This window comes from Cuculus canorus, chromosome 13, assembly GCF_017976375.1.
Source record: "Cuculus canorus isolate bCucCan1 chromosome 13, bCucCan1.pri, whole genome shotgun sequence".
NCBI classification, from domain to species: Eukaryota; Metazoa; Chordata; class Aves; order Cuculiformes; family Cuculidae; genus Cuculus; species Cuculus canorus.
This window is the reverse complement of record NC_071413.1, coordinates 10,436,128-10,449,502: the sequence shown is the minus strand read 5'-3', so window position 1 is coordinate 10,449,502 and position 13,375 is coordinate 10,436,128. Positions and strand designations below refer to the sequence as shown.

The following is a 13,375-nucleotide window of genomic DNA, read 5'->3' as shown; positions in this document are numbered from 1 at the left end:
CCCTTCACCATCAGTGACTTCATTACCTATTTTACCCACGTTGAGGGTTTGGTGACAACTCCAGGACAAAGCTGCTCCCAAACAAGAATCCCTCCAAAGGAAAGGACCTCCTTCCTGCAGGAGCTGAGCTCCTCAAAGCCCCAGGGGAAGGGCTGAAACCACAATCTATTTAAAAAGCCAATTAACTCACTAGTAACAGTGTTAATTTGACGCTGATTGTGTCCTTTCTCTTAGACACAATAGGAAACAGGTGAGAAGCAAGACCCAAGGAATGAAAAAAAGCTGAGGAAATCTAAACCATGACAGCTCATTACTTGATCAATCACTGTTAGCCTGCAGGAGTTTAATTTAAAAGAGAAGAGCATTGATATGAATACAAGAAACTCCATGTATTAATATATCATTTTTTTCTATATTACTCATTTATATATTAAATGTTAATATTTAAACAAAGGTGTAGAGCAATAATTGCATCCTGGGACTGTGACATCCCATCCAGTGGGATTGTATGTCTTATATACAGTGTCAGCTGGTATGAAGACAACTTTATTTAATTGCTTTATTGATAATCACCCCTTAGCAGACTTCAGGAGACCAGGGCTCCACCACAGGACAGCCAAGGGCATGGGATGGATTCGGGTACACAGCCCCCCTGGCACGGTAGGAGGTGGTACCCGTGTCCCAGCTGAACTCCTCCAGCCCTGCGTGCTTCTAATATTCCCCACCCTGGGGCAAACGGATGAATTCAGGGCTTTGACACATAAGCAAGCTATTTTGGTGATCATCAGTGCACATTGTGCGCTTCAGGATGCTGGAACTCATCACAGACTTTTAAGCCAAGATATGGAAAAGCCAGTTCAGTGAGTGGAAAGTCAGGAATATTCTGGGTCTGATGAAACTGCTTTTTTTTAGGACAAGTATCTTGGGTCAAAATGAGAGAGGAGATTTGCCTTTTGCAGTTGTAGCACTCTGCCAATGTGCTTTCAGCTGCCTTAGCACACGCCATCAGTCTCTTTGGATGGTTTCTATCAGTTTCTGACCATTGTAAGCCGGCTATGTATGAAAAATTAAAATTAATCATAGCTGTAATTTTCATCATCTTGAAACACAGCGCTCTAAACTATAAACTTACAGCTCTAAGCGCGGCTTTTTTTTTTAAATGTGATTATGAATAAATGGAAATCATTGTATTTGGTTCAGAAAACTATCATTATAGCATATTGATGCTACTGCTCACTCTTCTAATTTTTATCTGCAACAGGTATGTAGTGACCACAAACCATCCTGCTGCAGCAGTGGAAAGACAGAACACCTCATCCAGCTGAGAACTGCACCAGCTGTGAGAATCCTTCTCCCCAGGAAGGTCTGCATCGGTGTGATCCGCACACAGCCCCCGTCAGGGCTGCGGTTCAGAGCAGTTCTACAGCCGCCCGCCACGCAGGGAACAACAGAGGCACCAAATATGAACTGTGTTCAGTTTTATCTTCTAGGAAATCTCATTCTATATAGTGAATCTAATCCTTCCTTTTTTTGATAGCCAACATCTTCCTGCTCCTCTCTTCCCCTGTATTCTTACAATTTGGCTGCAGCATTTTATCAACAAAAAGTGGAGATGACTCCTGTATGTAACCTTTCCTCTGAAACCATGCCATGCTGTGAAGATGGTAATTTAGTTAATTGAGTTCCCTCTAAAATGGTACTAAATCAATATCCCAGCACAGTGCTGGCAACACGTAGCGGGCAATGAGGTATTGCATTTAAAGTTTGTGGTCAAACCCACACCTCAGGGTACTGAGTGCAAGGAGTTGAAGTTCTAGTGCCAGGTTTAGATTTATACCCCTGAGAAAGAGCCTCACCCACCAGGGTGCAACACAAGCTGCTCTCTGAATCTCCTCTGAACATGGTTTTGAGCCAGTTTGTATATTTTGGAAAACATTGTCCATCAGAGTGCTAGTGAAATGGAAAAGTACTGAGGAAGGCAGTGCCGGTACAACTTGATAGGGAAGGTGTTTCGCCTGGTGTAAGCGCAAGGATCTGTGCTGCACCCGTGCAATACACTCCACGGAGGGATGCTCAGTGAGGGAGCAGAGTTTGGGGACCACAACAGCTCTGAGCTCCTCCTGGTGCGCCTACACAGAGACAGGAAGGGTGAGACCTTGCTGGGCTTATTTGTATCCACTATCCCTCTCTTGTAGGACTGAATCTACAGCCTTAAGGAACAGCCCTCAGTCCTCATCAGTATCTCTGAACAAAGGGAAATATGACCTCTCAGATGAGCCAGAACCCTACTGCCATGCACAGAACTTAGAATCGTAGAATCATAGGCTCATAGAATAGTTATGGTTGGAAGGGACCTTAAAGATCATCCAGTTCCACTCCTCTGCCATGACCAGGGACATCTCCCACTGGATCAGGCTGCTCAAGGCCCATCCAACCTGGTCTTGAACACCTGCAGACATGGGGGGAGCCACAACGTCTCTTGGCAACCTGTTCGTGTCTCACCACTCTCATAGTGAAGAAATTCTTCCTAATGTCCAGTCTAAATCTGCCCCTCTCCAGTATATACCCATTCCCACTCATCCTATCCCCACAAGCCTTTGTGAACAGTCCCTCTCCAGCTTTTCTGTAGCCCCTTCAGGTACTGGAAGGTTGCTATGAGGTCTCCTCAGAGCCTTCTTTTCTCCAGGCTGAACAACCTCAACTCTCTCAGCCTGTCAACTTGCTGCCAAAATGTGAAGCACTTCCTTAAGTGCAGATGTGACCCCAAGATCATTTTAGAAACTCTCTAGGGAAGGGATCTTGGGGGCCGAGAACACATTTTACAACTGCATCCACCATAACCACTCAGCTGAGCCTTCTGGCCTGCAGGTCCCACTGGAGAGCTGGGACATCAGCCCATGAGAGGGCCTGGGTTTGTCCAAAACGTGGAGCAGGTGAGTGTTGGAGGTGGCAGCATTGGGTGCGAGGTCTGGTGTGCCCATCCGCTGTGGAAGTGGGGCCGGAGAGCAACCAAGGGGAAGAAACAAATGGAAAGAAGAAAAAAAAAGCTTCATGTCTGGGCTTTGGATCAATGCAAACCACATAAATACTGGCTGAGACACCTTCCGCCTGCTGGCTCCTCCACTGTGAGGGAATTACACACTGGCAGCTAAATGTCTTTCTTGAGCTGGTAGGAAGCCAACCTCAGCAAACGCTCTGCCAGAGCAAATTTATTAGCGCAGAGGAAATGGCTCCAAGCCCTTTTGTTTGGGCTGTGTCACTTTTCATCACAGAACGTAGCTCTGCAACTAATATTTCAAGGTCTCTGCTGTCTCAGCAACCTGTGACACCACTACAAGCTTCACTGGGAAAACAACAAGGGCTGCAGGTCTTGTTGGAAATGGAAATTCCTTCAGGTTATGGTCTTCTCAAGGGCTTTTCTGTCTGTCCTGTGTTCAGTGCCAGCTGTTCTGTGGACCTTTACTTTCCTGTCCACATTAGTCGTGAAGGCTGATGTTTAAGGGCCATATTCCTTGTACTTACCTCCCAGTGAGGTCATGTCTCCACCTGGCTCCAGCCGTGTGTAGAGGCTGCGTATCTGTAATCCAGATCACAACCCCTGTACTTCAGATGCTTTTTCTGAAGGGCCTTCACACCCTCGTGCATCGATGAATGGGGTGAGCCTTGTACACACGCGCACACACACACACACACAGAGTCAACAGTTCCCCAGGAGATCACTACATCGGAATTTAGAAGGTTTTCCATTTTTAGTGAAGACCCAAACCAACATCTTGTTTTTCCCAGGAATCTCTTTCCAGCACTTCAGGAGAAGACTGACATATTTTCAGGTTGATCTTTGGCACTTTGCAGATATTAAACCCTGTTGGGTCCTTACTGGCACTAATTCTCCTGGGGTCGATTTGGCAGGACTGTGATACCAGACTTGGTGGTGCCAACTAGCCTGGCTAGAGTGGTCCGGCCATTGCTAACCCCACCACCCAGCCCTGTCCCCATGCAGGGAACAGAAAGAGCAGGAGCTGCTTTCTCGGGAACAAGGAGAGGGTCGGAGGGAGAAAGTTCCGTGTAAGCTGTGGAGTCAGTGATGAAAACCTTGAAGAGGAGCTGGAGCAGGTAAGGAGCACTTATAGGCTGGGTGGTTTGGTAGTACGTGGGAATTGCCAGCCACTGCCTGACCTCTGCCGTGGTTTCACAGGCTGTGAAGAAGCTGCTTATGTTCAGGATTCAGAACATGGAACAACCAACTGATGGTAAGGTTTGGCCAGCTGGCTGTCCAGGAGAGGTCCTGTGGTCCCTGCCCTGGCTGCCCCAACACCTGAACAGCAGTGGCTCAGCTCCCCTGGCTTCTAGGTGAATTTACAGAGGTAACTCCAAGTGAGGATCCATCCACCTTCCTTGCAGGCTTACAAATCAGCAGCTGCTACATGGAGAGCTGAGCAGCAGCGGTCCCCAGCCTCAGAGGCAGAGGTGGCAGCTGGGGGGGGGAACAATTGCTGCTCCTGAATGCCATGCTCTGCTGCTGGACATGGGGATGCCAGAGTGGCTGCTCTTTGCCGCATGCAAGCTTGAAACCAGGCAGAAATCCAGTTCCCAGTATCAAAAGCATGTCAGCACCCACAGCTCCCCTCAGGGCTGTCCTGACGCGGGTATCCGCCAGCAGTGGAGCAGAGGTGGGGGACAGAGACCCATGGGGCCAGGCCTGCCCACCCCTTCACAAAATGTTCTTCCTTCGCAAGGCTTCCACATCTGCACAAGGACGGGGCTGTGGATCCATCTCCATGGACCACAAGAATTTTGCACTTCATCTTTGCAGCCAGGCCATGGGAGTCAGCAAAGGGTTAAAGACCCCCAACCCAGCAATAGCTTTTCAAAGGAGGGATATTGGATCTCAGAAAGAGTGTTTAGAGGCACAGCCAGCCACAAGTCCCTCTGCCCTGCTCATAGGAGAGCTAACGCAGCCCCCCGCCCTCTCCCTCATCCTGCCACCAGTAGACCCTCCATGGGGGAGAGGCTCAAACCAGCGCAGGGAAGACAGCCTCTTCCCTTTACTGTGTTCCAAACAGCAGGTGGCTGCGATGCAGACGGTGCCGGGATGTGCACTGGCAGGGAAGAAGCTCACTCAAGCGACATGTGTGCCCCCAAACCATCCATCCCAGCACAGGCAGTGCCAGCGACACGGCTGAGGCACTAGTGCGAGCCCATGTGTGAGCAGATGACCACAGAGGTGGGCAACTTGCTGGAAAGCCTGGCAACGCCACCCAGGCAGTGGTGCAGCAGGCTCCGTCCGTGCCTGGGATCGGGGTAGCAGTGCCTGCACCCAGCCTCATGCACCCCAGCACCCGCCAACCCATCCCGGAACTGCCGTCCCATCCTGGAGCCCAGCCTGTTCCCAGCGATTGTTACCAGGAGCGCGTGTGTTTGGTTGCAAACAGAGCAGGGAGTGGGAGCCAGGCGCTCGTGTTTGTGTGCTTGCAGTTGCTCAGGCAACTCGGGGGCAGGCAGGAGCTGCCAAAACCGCCCGCAGCCAGGCCGAGCCCATGGTGCAACTGCCCTGGGGTGGCATGACCAGCTGAGCCTCCCACCGCCCGGCTGGCGAGCGGCCAAAGGGGCTCTCGCTGCTCGGTTCTGCTGAACACAACCACACCGGGGGCGTCAGTGCGGATGGGGTTTTATTGCAGAGCCGGGTTACAGTGCGGGTCTGCAGCATCCTTTGGTTTGGGCTTCATGAAGGTAGTGGGAGGCCACAGGGGTTCAGGTTGGAGACCTTGCCAACGGCCAGGTGACACCAAGCTCTTCCAGAGTGCATCCCAGGGTCAGGCTGGGAGCATCTCAGCAGCACCGGCACCAACGGCACCACAAAGTCTGAGCCTCCTCCTGCGGCACCGGGCAGCCTCATGGTGAGGGCAGCGCACAGGCGGGCACCGGTGGGGAAGGAAGGATGTGGCTATGGTGTGACTGGAGCAGGGTTGAGGCAGGTCCCCAGGAGGTCTGCAGGGACAACAGGCTGTGGTCCCCAGCGGGACTGGCAGGAAGGGTGCCCTGAAAGCCGGGGATGAGGTAGGGAAGGTCTGGGTGCCAGCGGGGCAGGGGAGCCCTGAGGAGCACTGCTGTTAGTACGGTGGGTACTGCTGACGGCAGGATGCTGGGGGTGACAGCACGGGGGGATAGGAGAGGCTGGGGGGTCACAGCATGGCGAGGACAGACAGAACACTAGGACAGAACACACAGCCCGACAACTTCCCAATCACATCAGCACTGGGCAGCTGACATCCCACCAACCTGGGGTGGGCCCCAGCACAGCCTCTTGGGCCCCACGTCACACAGGCATGTCCCAAAGCCGAGGTGAGCGTTGGCCCCACGGCCAACACACAGGGACCAGGGCAGTGGGCGCCACAGGCAACCATCCCTACTTTTTCACTTTGGCATCATAGGTGCCCGCGTTCTTGTAGGCACTGACGTAGCCGCTGGTGTCCACGATGTTCTCCCGCCCGCTCTTGCCCTTGCCTTTGCCGCTCTCATCAAAACGTTCCTTGTGGGAACCTGTGTACTTGGAGGTGTCTGTCAGCCTCTCCACAGCTCCCACCGTCTTGGCTTTCTGTGACAGAGAGACAGGACATGGGAGTTAAGAACATGCCCTGTCCCCTTCGTCCCTTGCCCCACACAAGCGCCTGACACCCACTGAGGACCCTGCTGTGCTGCCATGTCCATCAGACCTGTGCAACCTCCAGACCTCCCCAGACCATCCAGGGCCATAAGGTCAAAAAGCACTTGCGCTGAAGGCAAAGCTCAATCCTCCCTTCCCAACCATTCCTCCTGCTGCCAGAGACTGAGAGGGTCTTCACTCACTGTGACGCCCACGTTAATGGGCTCCTTCCCTGCCACCAGTTGGCAGATGGCTTCATATGCCTCCTCCTTGCTCTTGTCTTTAAATCTTTTGGGGGCCAGCTCCTCCAGTGCCTTCTTGAACTCCTCATAGTTGATGACTCGGGCTGTCTTCCCCCTGCAATCACAAAATCCAGGCTTCTGTAAGCTTATCTTCAAGTTGTGCCTCCGAACAGAGTTGCAGTGGGACAAGCTGCACTGGGGACACCCTGGCTTTGTCCTCCATCAGACTTGGATTCTTCACCCACCTCCAAAACGTGGCTGTGGCCAGTGCAATGGATCACGCTGGGCACAGCTGGTTCTGAGCTCCAGGAGCTGGTGCCAAAAACCTCACCCCTGCATGGAAGTGCCCTGGGGCTTTTGGTGCTGGTCGCAGGAGGGGAGACACATCCATTCCCACTGCTCCCAGCCTTCAAGAGATGCCCAACACCCTCTCTCCCTCGGCAGGCTGCAGTCCTTCTCTGGTCAAATTCAGAAGAACATGCAGAGAGCATCTCTCCCTGGTCCTTATCTCCAGGGCAGCACAGCGACCCATCTATATGCCAAAAACCTCCTGGTGCTCAGACCTTTCTGGCCCTATCAGGGAACAAGGGAATGCCTGGACAGAGGACATGGACAGAGCACGTTCTCCACCCATCCTTGCTCCTGCATCCTGGTGCGGAGCATCAGGTGTCATTGTATCCTCAGGGACCCAGAAAACAGTCCCAGGTGCCTTTAGCTGTGTCTGTGAGGAGCAAACACAAGAGCCCTTGCCAAGCCCCGGTACTGCCTGGCCAGGCCAAGGGCTGGGTGGGGCCATGTCACACAGGACGCCCCTGAGCACCCACCTCGGCTCCCTGAGGCACCTTTGTGAAAGACCAGAACCTGAGAGAACCAGCCAGGCCCACCCGCTGCCTGGGAGCGGTAGCATGGGCACAGCTTTTGCTCCAAAATCTAAGATTTCCACCCATTCCAAGTCTGGATTGATCTATTACCACTTCTCTGAACAGCAGGCAGAGAAACGCCCTGACGGCAGGATGCTGCAGGGCCGCCCGCGCTGCTCCGTGATGGATGGCCTGGATGCACAGCCAGGGTACCACCTCCCTGGGGACCACCACCACCTTTGCCCGCACCGCAAGAGCATCCCCAGTCTCTGAGCAGCTGGAGGCCCCCAAGCCCCAAAACGCTGAGTCACTTACTTCACCTTGGAGAAGACGATGTCCACGTCAGTGCTGGTCACGCTTTTGCCATCAGTGACTTTGCAGTCTTTGCATAGCTTGGCCCAGTTCTTCCCATTCATTTCTTGCCCTGTAGCCTTGGTGTCGCCGTAGATGGCAAATTTGCGGAAGCTCTCTTCCAGGGATGCCATCTCGGTGCTCCCAGCCATGGGGTTGCAGGACAGGGGCAGAGGGGCCCGTTACTGCCCAGGCTCTGGCTGGCTGCTCCAGTAGAGCCCAGCTGGCTCTTCTCTCGTGTCTGTGAGGGCAGGAGGAGCAGAAGAGCTGGTGAGGGCGGAGGGACTGCGGCAGGAGCAGGCGTTGGCAGAGCCTGCACACGGGGGGTGAGGGCTGGTGGCAGCCTCGGACAAGCCCCAAGGCCGACAGCCGAGATGTGTCTCAGAGGATGGAGGCTGGCGACTGAGATCTGTCAGCAGCGAGGCTGTCGGCTCCAGGGGCTGGCGAGGGGTGAATACATCAGCCCTTCCCCTCGGGAGCACTCTCCAGGAATGACGCAATGCAGCCGCTTTCCTCCTGCTCGCAAACCGTGAGAAATGGCACCACTGCCTGCCTCCAGCCCCACCTCTCCCCTGCCCACTGGCTCTGTCAACAGCCGCATCCCCCTGCGTGGAGCTGGCAGCACCCAACTCTGCAGCCTGGCCCGCAGGGCTGGGCCAGACATGGTGCCCTGCAGCCAGCGGCACCGCGGTGCCAAATCACAGCCAGGCCTCTGCGCCCCAGCAGAGCGCTGCAGCCGCTGCCCCATCGCGGCTCCCCTCCTGCCATCGCCTCACGGGCCTCACCCTGGCAACTCCACATCCCTCACCATGTGCTGCGGATGCACAACCCCACAGCCAGGAGTGGATACAGCCCTGCCGGGCGCAGCTCCGCATCCCTCACCATGTGCTGTGCACACACAGCCCCGCAGCCAGGAGCGGGCACAGCGGTGCCGGGGCAGCTCTGGCACCCGGGGCTCAGAGCAGGGCCCTTGCCCAGCGATAGGGACCCCTGGCCCCGGCGAGAGCCGCAGGGCGGGCACCGAGGAGCTGTGGCGGGTGCCTGACGACAGTCGTTAGGGAGGTGCAGCGTTGCCTGGCAACGGTTGCTAGGAAGGAGTGATGTTGCCTGGCGAGCGTCGCTAGGAAGGCGCGGCGGGCGGGGCAGCCGCCGGTGCCCGGTGTCCCGCGGGGCTCCCGCCGCCCCGCACGGCCCCGCATGGCGCAGCCGGGACCCTCCCCGCCCGGGGGCGCTGCCGGAGCCGCGGCCGCCCCCGCCCCGCTGGTGCCCGCAGCCCCGGGCTCGGTGCCGGCGCCGCTCGCTGCCGCCCGCTCGGTCACTCACCTCCCGCCGCCGCGCTCTGAGCGGGGGCGCGGCCGCCGCCGCCGGTTTAAGGCGCCGCCATAGAGACGGGAGGGGCCCGGCCGCCTCCTCCCGCCTCCCCCGGGCCGGGCAGAGCCCGCGGGGCGGGGAGACGGGCCGGGGCAGCCCTCCCGGACCACTGCCGGGGCGCCCGCCGCCACCCCATCACTCCACAAGGCACCTCCATCACCCCATGAGGCACCTCCACCACCCCACAAAGTGCTTCCATCACCCCATGAGGCCCCTCCATCACTCCACAAGCTTCCTCCATCACCCCATGAGGCCCCAGTAGCATCCCACAAGGTGTCTCCATCATCTCATGAAGCCCCACCAGCACTCTATAAGGTCCCTCCATCCCCCCTGAGGTCCCCCCGCCACCTCATGAGGCCCCTCTGTCACCCCACAACTTCCCCCCTTTGCCCTGAAGTCCTTCCATCATCCCACAAAGTCCCTCTACCATCCCACAAGATCACCCCATCCTCCACCTCTCTGCCACCATAGGCTTCTTCCCTTGCAGCCCCCTCTGCTTTGCCCCACAGCCCTGTCCCCTGCATCACATAGGCAGCACGCCTCTCCCTAGAGGAACCAGCCCCTCTCACTGGGTGATACCAAGGACCAAAGGCCACTGCCTTAGGCAGTGGGGACAAATGCCATCTGTCCCGGTGTGCAGGCACCACGGCAAGCACCTGTTCCCTCCGCACTATCCAGTGAGACACCCTTGGAGCAACCCCGAAGGCAGCCAGCCACTGCCCATCGTGGCTGCTGGCCTCCCTTGCCCAGAGTGCGACCACAGGCGAAGCTCCCAGCGGGTGCTGCAGTCTGAAGCAGCACCCAAATATTGTGGTTGCCATGGAGTCCTGACACAACCCACATCCCTTAGTCACCACCGCACCTCAGCTGTTTGCCCAGAGCCTGCTCCAACCTCGGCGCTCCCCTGGCACTCCCTGGCCTCGCTCTGCCTGGTGCAGGGTGTCAAGTAAGTACAGCAGCTGCAGCATCACCAGGCGTCATCCACACTGAGGGGATGTGGCGTGTGGTTCACTGCTGCCATGTGGGGTCCTGGGGGTAAATCAGCAGCTTGGGGAGCTGTGCAGTGGCTCAAACAGCCCAGGAAGCTTTGGCACCCTGCAGTCTCTGTCTGCCCTGGTCCCTGTGCAGAGGAGCTGCAGGACAAGGACGGACGCAGATGTCCCCAGGGCTGAGCTGCCCAGGGGAATCAGTTCTGCTCTTGCACTCAGAGCCTTTAGCTTTGGGGCATGGCCCCAGCAACAACCTCCCCCTCCTGGCTGAAGGGTAGGCGGTGTCTGCTGGGACTGATCATGCCTTGGAGCAGGGTCTGAAGATCTGCAGAGGTGACCACCAGCTAACTCTGTGAGTCTGTGGTTTGGGATCACTTTACCTTCCACCTCGGAGGTCAGTGCCACAGCTGGTGTCAGAGGACACGGGCATGCATGGCACCTGGCCACTTCGGGTAGCCCCAGATGGTCACAGCCACAGGAAAGACCCTGTTTTGTCATGTCCCCCAACCAGCCCTGTGACCTCTCCATCAGCAGGCGCTGCTGTTTCACAGCCTGGTCAGAGGCAGGGTATCAACCCAGGTGGCAGGGACATCCCAGAGAAGGCAGTCAAGGGTGGGCAGGATGGGTGTGGAGGTTCATTTAGTAGGGCTGGACCAGCCTGATGCCAGAGTCCAAACAGACCTCACCAATGAGCTCGTCCTGGTAGAGCTCAGACATGGCCAGAGAGCCTGGGTGCTGCACAGAGGAGGTGGCATCAGGGGGATTCTCCCCAGAACGTGCATGCTTACCACTCTTCATAAAATATGAAAGCAGGTCCCAAAGTGGCTTTGAGGTTACAGTGGCTGGCTGTGAATTTGAACCAGCCTCCACCTAGGCCAGTAAGGACTTAGGGTTGTCATCCACCCTGCAGAAAGTGAGGAAGAGCTGTTCACCTGCTCTCTGTTTTAAGGAGAGAGTAATAACTGGGTTGCCATATCAAGGAGGGAAGTTAAGTCTTGCTGAAGGTACAGCCTTCTCCTTAGCTTGCCCTGCAACTCCCCACCAAAGCAGGTGTCTTTGGCTGTGCTTCCAGCTGACAGCTCCAGATAGCTCAGGTAACGGCGGCTGGAGCAGCCTGCCCGCAGCAGCTCTGGTGGGGCTTGGCAGCAGCAGGCAGTGCAAGAGCCCAGATTTACCAAGCTGGCAGCAGGCAGGAGCTGAGCCAAGGCTGGGCACATCAGCAGCTCTTCTGCGGGAGCTCCAGCCGGTCCCGGGGCTGCAGAGCCCAAAGAGCCAAAAGGGAGCAGAATGGAGAGTTGAGGGAGTGGGGGGCAGCCGGCCAGGGCTGGCAAGTTGCCCCACAGGGTCAGGTGGAGCAGGTCAGGTTTCGGTTCCTAAGGGCTGTGGTTTGTTGTGCGTTTATTATCACCATGACAGCCTTGTTGGGATGGAGCGCAGTCTCTGGCCAGCTCCTGCTGTTCCTCATGCAGCCTGGGAGGAGACTATGGCTTGGTCCAGAGCCCATGGTGTGGAGAGGAGCAGAGGAGAAGGTTGTACAGGTCCTGTGATGTGGTGGAGGAGCATGTACATGGCTCAGTGCACAGCTCTCCAGAGACCTTTCCCTTCTTGCGATTTCCAACAAAGCTCAGGATATTCCTAAGCTGTGTCCTGCCCCAGGGAGCTTAATGAGCTGTTTAACTCCAGTGCTTATCCAGGACTCAATGAGGCTTACAGCTTCAGCTGCCTGGCTTGCTCCCACTAGGACCATGCCTATCTCTCCACCTTCAAGCAGAGCCCTGGCATGCTGCGATAGCTCCGGGGTGCAGCTCAGAGCTCGCACAAGCGCAACCTCTGTGCTCACCCTCTGTCCTCTTTGCCTCTCGTCTTCCCTCGGGCTGGGCACTGCGAGCTCCCCGGAGTCATCTTGTTTCAGGAATGAGTCGCTGGCTCAGCCGCATCTGGGGTGGGATGAGGTTATGAGGGAACCACGGCTTCTCTAGCACAAGTTGCTACAAAACAGAGGGAAGTGTTTCGGAGGTTGTGCAATATGTATACAGTAACCCCAGCAACAGCGTGTCCAGAAAGCATTAACAGAGCTTAGTTGCGGCTGATGAGAGCTGCGATGTGTGTGAGTGTGTGCGTGCTGGGTGTCACAGTGCACACAGAGTCGAGGTGGATCTGCTGCTGGAGCTGGGCTCCCTGCTGCGATGAACAGCACTGGGCAGAGAGGAAGGGGAAAAAAACCCTCCATCCTCTGGCAAGAGCTTGCTTGCCCCCTCTTTAATTTCAAGGCAGCCCTTTCAGATGCCCCCAGGATGTGTCAAAGCAGAGCCCAGGAACAGACTCAGCAAAGGAAGGTCCCCTTGACTTCAAAGAGAAAACTAAGAAACTTGAGTAGAGCCTGGAGATGAAAGCAAGTAGGCTATACATCCCACGCCAAGGCTGTGAGGCTTGCAACGGGCACAGCAAGGCGTAGCACAGCTGCTGGTGAGTGACCAGGGACAATGATTTATGATTTTAGAGGACTCTGGAAAGCCGTCACCATCCTGCAAATACATTCCTAATAAAAAGCCACATTGTCTCATGGTGGAAATGGCCAGTCCAGGGCACTGCCTCCTGCTGATGGGAAAGTTCACGCCCTGGCAAAAAACCCTTTTCATTTCATGATGGAGAAGGTGCTCAGGGATGCCAGACCTCAATATTTCTGCAGCAATGGTGAGCTGAAGGCATCAGGACTTCTGCTGTCACCTTACCCAGCTCTCTGATGGCCTGAGGCTGTCACAGGGATCTTAGCTGGTGGTCATTGTAATCCTCTGGTGAGATGGCCACGACCACTCTGCCCCCATGATGGCCTCTGCAGTGGTGCCCTAGTGCAATTCCCTCCTTTTGGTTACCACCACAGGTCTGCTACGCAGCTTCCTCACCCAGTACAGCAGCCAG

General features: G+C 56.0%; 1 protein-coding gene across 1 annotated transcript; it reads right to left on the bottom strand.

The window, feature by feature from the left end:
- Positions 1–5,725: 5,725 nt before the first annotated feature.
- TPPP3 (tubulin polymerization promoting protein family member 3) lies at positions 5,726–9,524 on the bottom strand. Its single transcript, XM_054078764.1, has 4 exons — positions 9,420–9,524; positions 8,061–8,337; positions 6,847–7,000; positions 5,726–6,595 (listed from the first exon to the last, which is right to left on the bottom strand). The coding sequence occupies exons 2-4, from the start codon at positions 8,246–8,248 to the stop codon at positions 6,407–6,409; spliced, it is 531 nt and encodes a 176-aa protein (XP_053934739.1). The 5' UTR covers positions 8,249–8,337; positions 9,420–9,524; the 3' UTR covers positions 5,726–6,406.
- Positions 9,525–13,375: the final 3,851 nt, after the last annotated feature.

What these genes read in the sequence shown, in the direction of transcription:
- TPPP3 (XM_054078764.1), bottom strand. Translation starts at nt 8,248, where the DNA reads ATGGCTGGGAGCACCGAGATGGCATCCCTGGAAGAGAGCTTCCGCAAA. An exon ending in ATCGTCTTCTCCAAGGTGAA is followed by an intron (nt 7,001 to 8,060) that starts GTAAGTGACTCA and finishes TTGTGATTGCAG; the next exon opens with GGGGAAGACAGCCCGAGTCA. An exon ending in CCATTAACGTGGGCGTCACA is followed by an intron (nt 6,596 to 6,846) that starts GTGAGTGAAGAC and finishes TCTCTGTCACAG; the next exon opens with AAAGCCAAGACGGTGGGAGC.